General features: G+C 42.4%; 1 protein-coding gene across 1 annotated transcript in view; it reads left to right on the top strand.

Annotated features, from left to right (window-relative positions):
* fer1l6 (fer-1 like family member 6) overlaps positions 1-9,213 on the top strand; it is a 132,140-nt gene extending 122,927 nt beyond the window's left edge. Inside the window, 3 exon segments of the mRNA XM_055633476.1 lie at positions 1,123-1,286; positions 4,490-4,590; positions 7,799-9,213. Of these exon segments, the coding sequence (XP_055489451.1) occupies positions 1,123-1,286; positions 4,490-4,590; positions 7,799-8,000 (467 nt within the window). The 3' untranslated portion in view covers positions 8,001-9,213.
* Positions 9,214-14,413: the final 5,200 nt, after the last annotated feature.

The following is a 14,413-nucleotide window of genomic DNA, read 5'->3' as shown; positions in this document are numbered from 1 at the left end:
CCAGGTTGTAGAGCAGCAACCTCCCCACCAGGCGCTGGGTCCGAGCGAGGCTGCGGGCAGCCTGTCTCCACAGACGGCCTCCATAATGGCCACTCGGGCCGCCTTCTATTGGCGCTGTCTGCGCCCTCACCCGCGCGGCGATAACGATCTCCTAGAACATGGAGCCCAGCGGAGCGAGCAGCATGGCCTGAGCAGCAGTTTAAAAACGCTAAGTGTTAAATTTAAAGAAGTGAAAGTCAAGAAGTACAGAAGACATAACAGGGATGACGTCACTCGCAGCGAGAGCAGAGGCAGGCAGTCAGATCCACTGTGACATCATCAGCGAGACCATCTCGTTTCTTTTCTAAGTTATTTGAGATTTGTGAACATTCTCATGAATAACTCGAGAAATAATGCGTGAAAATTTCAGATAAGGCGATTTTTTACATCAGGGTGTAAATCTCTATCGGAATATGTAAAGATTTCACCGTTAGCGCGTAGTGTTTTCGAGGAGATGTGAAACACACACGAACGTCACACACACACACACACACACACACAAATACACACACATCCAAGATCAGAGTTTTATAAGTATAGAGATAAGATTGCTTGTTTTCCACTTTTGTTGGGATAATTCCTGACCCAGTTACTCTATTGGTGGAAAAGCTGGATATCTGCCAGGATCTAAAGCAAAGGGGTGCTTGGAGAGTAGGACTGACTTCTTGCATTGTGCATCAGCCAAAGAAGTTCCCGATGTTGGGGAAATCCAGGACAAGGGGTCACAGCTTAAGGATAAGGGGGGAAATCCTTTAAAACCGAGATGAGAAAAACTTTTTTCACACAGAGAGTGGTGAATCTCTGGAACTCTCTGCCACAGAGGATAGTTGAGGCCAGTTCATTGGCTATATTTAAGAGGGAGTTAGATGTGGCCCTTGTGGCTAAGGGGATCAGAGGGTATGGAGAGAAGGCAGGTACGGGATACTGAGTTGGATGATCAGACATCATCATATTGAATGGCGGTGCAGGCTCGAAGGGCCGAATGGCCTACTCCGGCACCTAATTTCTATGTTTCTATGTTTCTAAGTTATTTAATATAAATAGTTTTTTGTGTGCATTTATATTTCCCTCACCTTTTTGTAGGATCCGTGGAGCTCGATCTCAATGAATTTCCTTGTGGTGCAAAATCTGCAAAGAAATGTGGCTTGCACATGATTGAAGAGGGTGCTCAGATTAAACTTATCTCAATATTTCAGCAGAAGCGTCTTCGAGCTTGGTGGCCTTTAGAGAAATCAGGAGAACTCACTGTAAGTACTCGACATTCTCTACATAATGAAGGTGCTGAAGTTCTACTTACAAAGAAATAGAGAACGAGGGCTGAGAAATAACAACCAGTTGGCAACATTCCTTTCCCTCATTATAGGCAGAGAAAGCCTATGATTTGGCCAAATAATAATACTGAATATAATAGTCAGATACCTTAAAAGTAAGGGAGCAAATGCCAAGTAATTCAGGAATATCAAGTCAAGCAGCAGAGAATATTATGGCACAGTAGGACATTTGGCCCATTGAGCTTTGACAAGTCTATCCAATTAGTCTCACTCCCTTGCCACGACACCTCAAACATTTCTCTTTCAAACATTTCTCCAATTCCCTTTTGAAAATGATACTCAGTTTCCATCATGCAAAGCATTTCAGATCATGACAACTGTGGTGTTAAAAAAATATGTATATATTTTTCTCCATTTAAAAAAATTCTTGTGCATTGACTACCAGTTAGAACCCCAGTGTGTTTGTACCATCCTGATAATTCTCTGCACCTTTTTTATAGTCCAGTTACGCTGGTAAAGCATTGTGTAAAATGAGCTGTGAGATAAAACAATGTGACAGGAATAAATGAGCAGCCAAAAACAATGTAAATTCAGTTATTTACGTTAAGAAAATCTTCGTAAGCTCTTTCCTGAATTATTGGGGTTTCCTTGATCATAAAACATGAAAAGTTAGATATCTTCTGAAAATCTCCCCACAACCGAACCTTAAAGACATAACCCTTGAAACAGACACCAATTCATCCACATGAAAGATGAAAGCAACTTGAATGAGATATCACAACCTTTGTTTTTAGGGAGAACCCTCAAAGCAGTACATTTTTATTTCATGACCTTTAGCCAATAATTACGCCGAGGTTGTTGTCACGGTTACCAAGAAACGGCATGGGTTTTTGATATAGGTGTGAAGACAGTTGGAGAGGAAATCATCAAACTCTCCAAGGGGAAGTCCAGAACAAGGGGTCACAGTTTAAGGATAAGGGGGAAATCTTTTAGGACTGCGACGAGAAAAACATTTTTCACACAGAGAGTGGTGAATCTCTGTAATTCTCTGCCACAGAAGGTAGTTGAGGCCAGTTCATTGGCTATATTTAAGAGGGAGTTAGATGTGGCCCTTGTGGCTAAAGGGATCAGGGGGTATGGAGAGAAGGCAGGTACAGGATACTGAGTTGGATGATCAGCCATGATCATATTGAATGGCGGTGCAGGCTTGAAGGGCCGAATGGCCTACTCCTGCACCTATTTTCTATGTTTCTATGTTTCTATGCCCCCCGAGTGTGGCCTGGTCAATATGGTTCTGCATGAAGCTTACCTTTTTATGAATTCCCTGCTTCAGATACTGTTCAAACATTGTTCAAAAAGCAAGTCATGACTATATTATCAAGATTAATTAAAAATAATAAAATCAAAACTAAAATAGGTAGACTTCTAGCTGTTTTGGCCGAACAACATTTAAACTTTAGAAGAATTAGGGGGGGACCTCATGGAGACTTACCTAATATTGAAAGGCCTGGAAAGAGTGGATGTGGAGAGGATGTTTCCACTGGTGGGAGAGTCTAGGACCAGTGGCCATTACATCACAATAAAAGGACATGCCTTTAAAAAGATGATGAGGAAAATTCCTTTAGTCCGAGGGTGCTGAACTGTGGAATTCATTGCCGCAGTCAGCTGTGCAGGCCAAATCAATGTATATTTTTAAGGCGGAGATTGACAGATTCTGGATTATTAATGAAGTTCGGGGTTATGGGGAGAATGGTGTTGAAAGGGAAAGATAGATCAGCCATGATTGAATGGCAGAGTAGACTTGATGGACCAAATGGTCTTATTATGGACATTACATTTTGTGTCTGTATTCCTTGAAATTTAGAAGAATGAGTGGGTGACCGTATTTAAAACATATAAGATCCAAAGGGGATTTGACAGGATAGATGTTACAATGTTTCTCACCAGTGGGAGGCACACGAACAAGGGGACGTGGTAACTAAACAAGGGGCCAATCAGATACAACTGAGATGAAGGAAATTGTCTTCTTTCAGAAGGTAGTAAATCTCTGGAATTCTCTGCCCTTGAGCACGATGCAGGCCAGATCATTAGATATATTTAAGATGGAGATAAATATTTGAAAGATTGAGGAGTTGAAGGTTATGGGGAATTGGAAGAGCAGAGGAGTTGCGGCCAACTTAGACCAGTCATGATCATATTGACTAGTGGGGCAGGCTTGAAGGTCCCCATAGCCTATACCTGCTCTTATGTTCTGATGTTTGTTCTGATGAAAATTAAATTTCATCATTTCAATTACTAACATTCAAATTACTAAAACTTTGTTATTATGGTGAGGATATGATTGGATCTTGAGAGGATATCTAATAGCATATTTGCACAAATGTAATTATGACCCTTCCTCGTCCTTCAATTGAATTATGTTTCTGTTATCTAATCCTGGCACAGTTTTACTCCAAAGATTAATCTGATACGTTTGATACAGTGAGTATGTAGAGAAGGAAAAGAACACTTACAATGACAGATGTAAAAGGTTAAAAGATATTACTGGGGCGCGATTGATTGAAATAAAGGACAACAGTAATGAACTCTATGACTATTAAGGGCCTGTCCCACGAGCATGCGACTCCATGCGGCAAGCGCGACCTAAGCGACTCCATGCGGCAAGCGCGACCTAACGTGGTCGCTTGAGCCGTACGGCCTCGCGGGGCCGGTCCCACTTCGATCGCCAAAGCCGTATGGAGTTGTGTGGAGCTGGTCCTGACATCGCGCGGGGCTCCGAAAAACTGACCGTGTTCAAAAATTCCGTCGTACGCACCGCGCGAACTCCCCGCGGACTTCGCTCGAACTTCATTTCACTCACTCGACCTCCGCACGGTCCCCGCGTCTAGTTTGCCGCATGCATGCAGGCACATGCTGGTGGGACCGGCCCTTTAGGTTGCGCTTGACGCATGCAGGTCACATGCTCGTGGGTCAGGCCCTTAACCCTTATAAGTCCATGGTGGAAATTGGCTGCTAAACAGCCAAGCAGTGGGATGTTGGAAATGCATCTTTGTAAAAACAAACTGTTGTAATACCACTCCTGCTCTGATCAAAGGCCAATCAAAGTGTTTTAATGTTATTATCCATGTGTGGAATCCTTGCTCATGTGTGGAATTCATAATCTGTACCCCACTAATCAGGGTAAGGTTGAAGCTGAATTCCATCTGCTCACTGCCGAAGAGTCTGAGAAGAATCCAGTTGGAAGTGGTCGTAAAGAACCTGAGCCTTTGGAGAAACCCAAGTAAGTCTGATTTCACTGCAGATCTGTGTCATGATGACTGGATTTCCTCTAATCTTATCTGTACTTCACACTTGCTTGTAACGTTCACTTCCTATTAAGATGCCGACAGGTAATTTTATGTCCTGATCTATGGGCATCCATTCAATTGAATTTGTCTCTTTCAATCATGACTTGCACTATTCATTGTGTAAGAAGGAACTGCAGATGGACACAACATGCTGGAATGACTCAGCGGGACAGGCAGCATCTATAGAGAGAAGAAATGGGTGGCGTTTCAGGTCGAGACCCTTCTTCAGATTAAGAGAAGAAGGTCTGAAGAATGGTCTTTAGTCCAAAACGTCACCCATTCCTTCTCTCCAGAGATGCTGTCTGTCCCACTGGGTTAATCCAGCATTTTGTGTCTACCTTGCGCTAATCATTGTTGATGTGATGTTCCAGAATGAATATTACATTAGCTTAGGTTTCATGTGCTTTCATAGAAAATCGTATTAACAATGAATAATATTCTTTAGGTACACAAAAATGCTGGAGAAACTCAGCGGGTGCAGCAGCATCTATGGATCGAAGGAAATAGGCAATGTTTCGGGCCGAAACCCTTGAGCATCAATAACCTTGCTGGAGATGCCATGTATTGCATGAGACATTAAGCCAAAGCCTTTCATACCCATTCATGTGGATGTAAAAATGCATGGCATTATTTCACCGAAAAGTAATGGAGCTTTTTGTGGCCAATATTTATCCATCAAGTAACATTCCCCAAGAATATTATTCAGTGGCCCCTGTCCCACTTAGGAAACCTGAACGGAAACCTCCGGAGACGTTGCCTATTTCCTTTGCTCCATAGATGCTGCTGCACCCGCTGAGTTTCTCCAGCATTTTTGTGCACCTTCGATTTTCCAGCATCTGCAGATCCTTCTTAAACAATAATATTCTTTAGTTTAGTTTAGAGATAATCACTTTGTCCCACCAAGTCCACGCCGACCAGCGATCCCCGCCCCATAACGCACACTAGGGACAATTTACAATTATACCAAGCCAATTAATCTACAAACACCTTCGGAGTGTGGGAGGAAACTGGAAATCCTGGAGAAAACCCACACAGGTCACGGGGAGAACGTACAAACTCCGTACAGCCCAACACCCGTAGTCGGGATCGAACCAGAGTCTCTGGTGCCAAAAGGCAGTAATGCCCCTGTCCCACTTAGGAAACATGAACGGAAACCTCTGGAGACTCTGGCGCCCCACCTCCCAGAGGTTGCAGGTGGTTGCCGGAGGTTGCAGGTGGTGGAAGCAGGTAGGGAGACTGACAAAGACCTCCGGGAACCGCACGGAAACTTTGAGTGGGGCGCAAAGTCTCCAGAGGTTTCCGTTCAGGTTTCCTAAGTGGGACAGGGGCATAACTCTACCGATCTGCCACCGTGCCGTACCGAATACTGGAACAAATTTGGCAAAGTCAAATAAACTCTTGGATTGGGCTAAATTAAGTGTAGTGCCATGATGTGGCTTTTACTATAACTAACCCATTGGATTTCTTAACAAATAAATATCACTGCATTTTTCTAAGTGTGTATGATATTGCAAACAGTGTGAACTTCCAAGCATTGTTGATTGTAAATTTATTTCTGTTTTGTTCTGGTTGAAAACACTATTACCTTTAAGTAAACAGGTTGCTGCTTGAAAATATGCAGACAGCAACATCTAGACTGATACTCCAGAGCAGGGGTTCCCAACCTTTTTCGTCCCGCTTGCACCCTGGCAACTTTAATAGCACATAACAATGTTACTTCACTTGTTTATGAACGACTAATGATGAACAGATACGGGTATACCAGAACCAAACACAGTCAGCCAATGAGAAAAATATGTACAAATCCGGAATCAACAAATTTACCCCCTGGGTAGGCAGAATTTACCTCCTGGGGGTAAATTTACCACAGGTTGGGATGCCCTGGTCCAGAGCGTCAATAACCTTGCTGGAGATGCCATGTATTGCAAGAGACATTAAGCCAAAGCCTTTCATACCCATTCATGTGGATGTAAAAGAGTGCATGGCGCTATTTCAACGAAAAGTAATGGAGCTTTTTTGTGGCCAATATTTATCCATCAAGCAACAGTCCCAAAACAAATGATCTGGTCATTACTATATAATGACCAGGGAGAGATTGCTCAGCATAAATTAGCTGTTGGATTGCCTGTGTTAAAATGGCAACTGCCGCTCCTTTGTCACTTTGGGACATCCTGAAAACCATATGAAATTCAAATCTTTCCACTTTCCTAATATTTGGTGATTTAATGTTACTTGTTTTATTCCTATCAGCAAATACTCTGGTAATATGCAATGGACAATAGACAATAGGCAATAGGTGCAGGAGTAGGCTATTCGGCCCTTCGAGTCAGCACCGCCATTCAATGTGATCATGGCTGATCATCTCCAATCAGTACTCCGTTCCTGCCTTCTCCCCATATCCCCTGACTCACTATTTTTGAGAGCCCTATCTAGCTCTCTCTTGAAAGCATCCAGAGAACCTGCCTCCGCCGCCCTCTGAGGCAGATAATTCCACAGACTCACCACTCTCTGTGAGAAAAGGTGTTTCCTCATCTCCGTTCTAAATGGCTTGCTCCTTATTCTTAAACTGTGGCCCCTGGTTCTGGATTCTTAAACTGTGGCCCCTGGTTCTAGATTCTTAAACTGTGGCCCCTGGTTCTGGATTCTTGAACTGTGGCCCCTGGTTCTGGATTCTTAAACTGTGGCCCCTGGTTCTGGATTCTTAAACTGTGGCCCCTGGTTCTGGATTCTTAAACTGTGGCCCCTGGTTCTGGATTCTTAAACTGTGGCCTTAGTTATGGATTCTTAAACTGTGGCCCCTGGTTCTGGTTTCTTAAACTGTGGCCCCTGGTTCTGGATTATTAAACTGTGGCCTTAGTTATGGATTATTAAACTGTGGCCTTAGTTATGGATTCTTAAACTGTGGCCCCTGGTTCTGGATTCTTAAACTGTGGCCCCTGGTTCTGGATTATTAAACTGTGGCCTTAGTTATGGATTCTTAAACTGTGGCCCCTGGTTCTGGATTCTTAAACTGTGGCCCCTGGTTCTGGATTCTTAAACCGTGGCCCCTGGTTCAGGAGCTTCTTAAATTTAAGAAGCTCATCAACAATGTACGTGCAATGGTTTTAACTATTTCACTAAGCTATTGTTTTCACTCTATAGCCGTCCTGATACCACCTTCACTTGGTTCATGCAACCGTTCAAATGCGTCTATTATTTCATCTGGAAGAACTACAAGAAGTACATCATTATTGGGCTCATTTTGCTGATTGTAACTTTGTTCCTTGTATTGCTGATCTACACACTGCCTGCTGCAATAAGCACACGCATAATAAATGGGCGAAATGGAAACAGTTGGAAATGAAATTGCAGAATCCCAAAAGTACTCACCCACATGTTATTTAAATTAAACTCTTAGTTTCACATCATCAAAAGGCTCTTTAAATTCTAATGTGTCGTTTGCAATGCGTTGAATTGGTCGCTGATATTGCCGCTGCAGTTTATTCTATTGTTTTTGCAAGGTTTATGTGATGTTTTACTATGATGCAATCTTCCCAGTTTACTAAATTATAATGAACCTAAATGGATATATAGCTATGGTCTTATCTATGTCTATTAAATTTCAAGGGGAAATTTTATAGCTGCATCTTAGAGAGAGGCCTGTCCACAATGCGTAGCGTGGCAGCAACCTACTTATTTTGCTGTTAGTTCTCACCTCACTGATGAACCCTTGACAATAGGTCACTCAAATTATCCCACATTTTATAGATTACTGTGGGAAAGAATCAGCAAAGAATGGGAGTTGTTGCATTTCAGAATTAGCACCACAAAAGAATTGGAAAATTCCAGTGACAACAATTCTGAGTTTGACTTAAACTCATTTTTATTTTTGACTTTAGTTTAGTTTAGAGATACAGCATGCGAACAGGCCCTTCGGCCCACTGAGTCCGCACCGAACAGCGATCCCTGCACATTAACACCATCCTACACACACTAGGGACTATTTACATTTATACCAAGCCAATTAGCCTACAGACTTGTACGTCTTTGGAGTGTCAGAGAAAACCCATGCGGTCTGGGGGAGAACATATTCACTCCGTTCAGGCAGCACCCGTAGTCAGGATTGAACCCTCTGGCGCTGTAAGTGCTTTAAGGCGCAATAACAATAATAATAATAATAATAATAATAAATTTTATTTATGGGCGCCTTTCAAGAGTCTTAAGGACATCTTACAAAAATTTAGCAGGTAGAGGAAATACGTGTAAGCGGAATGAAATAAATAGTAGAGACATGACTAGTACATAAATTAAAGACAGAATTCAATTCAAAACACAATACGAGGCAATTCAAGCACAGATGAAAAGGGAGGGGGACGTGGGGCTAAGGATAGGCAGAGGTGAAGAGATGGGTCTTGAGGCGGGACTGGAAGATGGTGAGGGACACGGAATTGCGGATCAGTTGGGGGAGGGAGTTCCAGAGCCTGGGAGCTGCCCTGGAGAAGGCTCTGTCCCCAAAACTGCGGAGGTTGGACTTGTGGATGGAGAGGAGACCGACTGATGTGGATCTGAGGGACCGTGAGGATTGGTAGGGGGAGAGGAGGTCAGTGAGATATGGGGGGGGGGGGCAGATGGTGGAGGGCTTTGTAGGTAAGGACCAGGATTTTGTAGTTGATCCGGTGGGAGATGGGGAAGCCAGTGAAGTTATTTGAGGATTGGAGTGATGTGATGCCAGGATTTGGTGTGGGTGATGAGTCGGGCGGCTGCGTTCTGGACCAGTTGGAGTCGGTTGATGTAGGTGGAGCTGATGCCAAGGAGAAGTGAGTTGCAATAGTCCAGTCGGGAGGAGATGAAGGCATGGATGAGTCTTTCAGCAGCGGGAGGTGTGAGAGAGGGTCTGAGTTTGGCGATGTTGCGGAGGTGACAGAAGGAGGTTTTGATGACATGGCGGATGGTAGCATTGTGCCATCTGACTGAAGTATCTCTCTTTCATTGCAAGGACACCAATCTAGTTGCATCTAGTCTGTCCTGTCTGTGAATATCATCTATCTGCCTGTCAGGAACAATTTGACTGGAGTAGCAAATGTATTAGCCAAAATTGAAGTGAAGGTGTAACTGAGAGAAAAACAATTATGAAATATTGAAAACAAGAGCATATGCAGAGGAACCTATCGAGCCTTAAAATATTATAATTAACTCAAGATATACTCAAGAAATTAAAAAAATTTAAAACTGAAAAGCAATAAACATGAATGAAGTTATTAAATTACTCTCATTAATGGGCGCTGATCATCTAAATGTAAAATGGTTGGAAACACAAAGTAGAAGGTCTCGGCCTGAATGAAGCTGCCTCAATACTAGAGGAGACAATAAAAGGGTATGAAGGTGTTCTCTTGCTTTTAATGAATGGGACAAAACATGTAGTAACGTAATTGAAAAACACGCAATCCCTTTTCCATTTAGTAACTTGATTAAACTTGTTATGAGGGTTTAAAGTGAAACGGAGTGCGTTCACTAAGCTTTATCTTGTACATTGGCGAGACCAAGTGTCGACTCTGCTACCGTTTTGCTGAACACTTGTACTTGGTCCACCAAGGCCTGCTGGATCTCCCATTCCCATCCTGATCTTTCTATTCTGAGGCTCCTGTGCGGGCCATTGCAAGTGTGAGGCTGCATGCAAACTGGAGGAATGCACCTCATATTTCGCTTGGTTAGCTTACAACCTAATGGGATGAACGTTGAACTCTCTAAATTTAGGTCACTTCTACAAACACCTCCCTTCTTTCCCTCTCTTCGTCCACTAAAAGTGGATTAACGAATTCCACAGTTTGCAACTATATATCCCTCTTGGGCTCACACCTGTCCCTAGCCAACAGTCAGCCTATCTGGAAACCACTTTGCCTGAGGTCATCTGTTGCCTGCTCCAATTTGTCCTGTTTTTTCACTGCTTCCATGTCCCCTCCCCCCCCCTCCCCCCCACTGGAGGAATACACCTCGTATCTCTACTACAATTAGTCTGAAAAAGGGCACAAAAAGCCAGTTATCCATTTTCTCCAGAGATGTTGCGTGACATGCTGACACACTGCAGCATTTTGTGTCTGTCTATATCTGATCATCTTTATCTTGTTTTACTTCAAAATGTAATGCTTTTTATCCAGTGCCAAGGGCCAACTGTTAATATATGTTTTATAGATAAAAGATGTAATCTTCCGTGCAATGCTTTTAGTATTTCACTTAATAAATTCCCCACAATTACAGTTGCCAATATTCGATCCATTTTATATTTCAATCTCATATTGCTGTAAAGTTTGAACATTGCATTCCCTCAATAGCACAAGGTTTACTTGTTAAGCTCCTGATCTTTTAGATGCTTGTGATCACCACAATTATCGGCAGACTAAAACAAATTCATATCAGCACAACTGAGAGAGGTGTGCAAGGGAATAATTTATAACACAATGGCATATTGAGAGAAGGTTGCTAAACCATGTTGGTTGTGTGAGTGGAAATAACCTGGCATGATTAAAATGCATTGGAAAATGTTGCCAGGGACTGTGTGTGATCAGCTTGTGAAGCCGTCAACATTAAAGGAATTGGATTACAGTGAATTATAGCTAATCCTCACCAAACTGGTGGTCAGCAATAAACCATTAACTTTTATTTCATGTATAGAACATTCTATTCATTTTCCCAAAGCAAATCATATCCCTTTTTTATTTGTCTGCCTTTTTAAAATCAATAACTAGGCCAAGTGCAGACCCATTGGGTCTGTTCCCCCAACGTGCAGTTGGGAGGGGGGGGGGGGGGGGGGGGGGGGGGAGGCATGTGGTGTCGTCACACACATTAACCAATAATAAAATGATTCATATATAATAAACATATGATAAATTAATAACCACAATACTAGTGCAACAAATTATAGTCCTTAGTGCAACCAAAGACACATTATAGACTATTCATGATTGCAGAACAAACATTGTTATGTGTGCAAATAACTTGTAGAATTTGTACACAAGTTATTTGCCCAATTGTCTTCTTCCCAAATGCTGCATGACCCACTGACTGTTGCCAACACATTTATTTTTTTCACGTTTCTAACATTGGCAAGTTTTTATTTGTATTGTTTGCATATTGACTTTAAATAAAGCAGATAACAATTTTCATAATGAAGTTCATCGTCCTAATTTGTTTTGTATTTTGCATATTTATCAGAAAGCTTTATGGTGACTTGGTTAGTTCATGTATTCAATCATTAAAATTCAGACGTATACAAGTGTTCTTCAGGTCTTTGATAATAATGATAGTATTTCAATTTCACCTATGAAAATTACAGGTATGGGATTATTTTTGTATGAATAAACCAACTGCTGAAATGTAGAAGTGAAATGACACCGTCACAATTAAATTTAAGGAAGGTTAGCAATGTGGTTATTTTACTAATTGCCTAGTTGTATCAGTTAAAATTTCGTCATGGCACCTGAAGAATTTATATTTTGTTAGTTCAACAAATTGGAAATTAAATAGAAGCTTGTGTCAATAATGGTGACAATGAAAATGATAGATTTTTGTCCAAACCAATCAAGTCCCCCCAGGGAAAGAAATCTACCTTTAATATCCCATCTAATAATAATAATAATAATAATAATAATAATAATAATAATAATATATTTTATTGTCATTGCACATAAGCGCAACGAGATTTGGGTATGAAGCTTCCATCCGATGTCATAACTTAAATAACTAATAAAATTTAGATTTAAATACCCCGCGAACATGGTTTTTAAAAAGAACATTACAACAGTAAAACAGTCAAAACAGTTTAAACAGACTAAAGTGCAGATGTGTCTGTGTGACGTGACCATCCGAGGGAGACAGTCCAGGGGGGATGGGGGGCACTCAGCAGGGCCGGTTCAGAGCCGCTATAGCTCTGGGAATAAAGCTGTTCCTGAGTCTGGAGGTTCGGGCGTAGAAGGCCTTGTAACGTCTGCCGGAGGGAAGTAGTTCGAACAGTCCATTACAAGGGTGTGAGGAGTCTTTATGGATGCTGATGACGGCCTTCCTGAGGCACCGTGTGTGGTAGATGCCCCCCAAGGCTGGTAGCTGTATCCCAATGATCCTCTGCGCTCTCTGGACGACGCGCTGAAGAGCTCTCCTCTCCGCCTCCGTGCAGCTGAGATACCACACAGAGATGCCATACGTTAATATGCTCTCTGTGGTGCAGCGGTAGAACGTTGTCAGCAGCTGTTGGGGCAGACCAGTCTTTTTTAATGTCCTCAGGAAGAACAGTAGTTGCTGTGCCTTCTTGACCAGCGCAGCGGTGTTGGTGGACCAGGTGAGGTCCTCTGAGATGTGAGTGCCCAGAAACTTAAAGCTGTACACTCTCTCCACACTTTCCCCGTAAATGGAGATTGGGGCGTATTCTCCATTATGGGACCCCCTGAAGTCAATAATCAGCTCCTTGGTCTTGGAGGTGTTTAGTGACAAGTTGTTACGTGCGCACCAGTCCGCCAGGTTCTGCACCTCCGCTCTGTATTTTGTTTCATCACCGTTGGTGATCAGCCCAATCACTGTTGTGTTGTCTGCAAACTTCACGATGGTGTTGGTGTCGAATGCAGGAACACAGTCGTGTGTGAACAGGGAGTAGAGCATGGGGCTTAATCAAACGCCCTGTGGTGTGCCGGTGCTCAGAGTGATAGTGGAGGACAGGTGCGGGCCCAGTCTCACTGCCTGCGGTCGCTCCGTCAGAAACTTCAGGATCCAATCGCATATCGGCGAGCTGAGGCCTAGCTGGTGGAGTTTGGTGGTGAGCTTGGTGGGGTTGACCGTATTGAATGCAGAGCTATAGTCAATGAAGAGCATCCTCACGTACGTGCCCTGTCTGTCCAGGTGAGTCAAGACAGTGTGAAGAATCTGAGGAATACATGACTTCACAAACACATTCTTATTGTTCACTCTTAGTTGCCTTCTAAAATGGATTGCAGGACATTCTTTTCACGGGTTTCACGGGTTCAATATAATTATGGAGAGGGACAAAACTGGACCTAGGGTTGAGATTTTTGATTGGAGAAAGGCTAACTTTGAGGAGATGCGAAAGGATTTAAAAGGAGTAAATTGGGACAGTTTGTTTTATGGGAAAGATGTGGAAGGGAAATGGAGTACATTTAAAGGTGAAATTTTAAGAGTACAGAATCTTTATGTCCCTGTTCGGTTGAAAGGAAATCGTAAAAATTGTAGAGAGCCATGGTTTTCAAGGGAAATTGGACACTTGGTTCAGAAAAAGAGGGAGATCTACAATAATTATAGGCAACATGGAGTAAATGAGGTGCTTGAGGAGTATAAAGAATGTAAAAAGAATCTTAAGAAAGAAATTAGAAAAGCTAAAAGAAGATATGAGGTTGCTTTGGCAAGTAAGGTAAAAGTAAATCCGAAGGGTTTCTACCGCTATATTAATAGCAAAAGGATAACGAGGGATAAAATTGGTCCATTAGAGAGTCAGAGTGGACAACTATCTGCAGAGCCAAAAGAGATGGGGGAGATATTGAACAGTTTATTTTCTTCGGTATTCACCAAGGAGAAGGATATTGAATTATGTGAGGTAAGGGAAACAAGTAGAGTAGCTATGGAAACTATGAGGATCAAAGAAGAGGAAGTACTGACACTTTTGAGAAATATAAAAGTGGATAAGTCTCCAGGTCCGGACAGGATATTCCCTAGGACATTGAGGGAAGTTAGTGTAGAAATAGCAGGGGCTATGGCAGAAATATTTCAAATGTCATTAGA

This window comes from Leucoraja erinacea, chromosome 4, assembly GCF_028641065.1.
Source record: "Leucoraja erinacea ecotype New England chromosome 4, Leri_hhj_1, whole genome shotgun sequence".
Classification (NCBI taxonomy): domain Eukaryota; kingdom Metazoa; phylum Chordata; class Chondrichthyes; order Rajiformes; family Rajidae; genus Leucoraja; species Leucoraja erinaceus.
The sequence above is the reverse complement of the archived record's forward strand: the minus strand, read 5'-3'. Positions and strand labels throughout refer to the sequence as shown.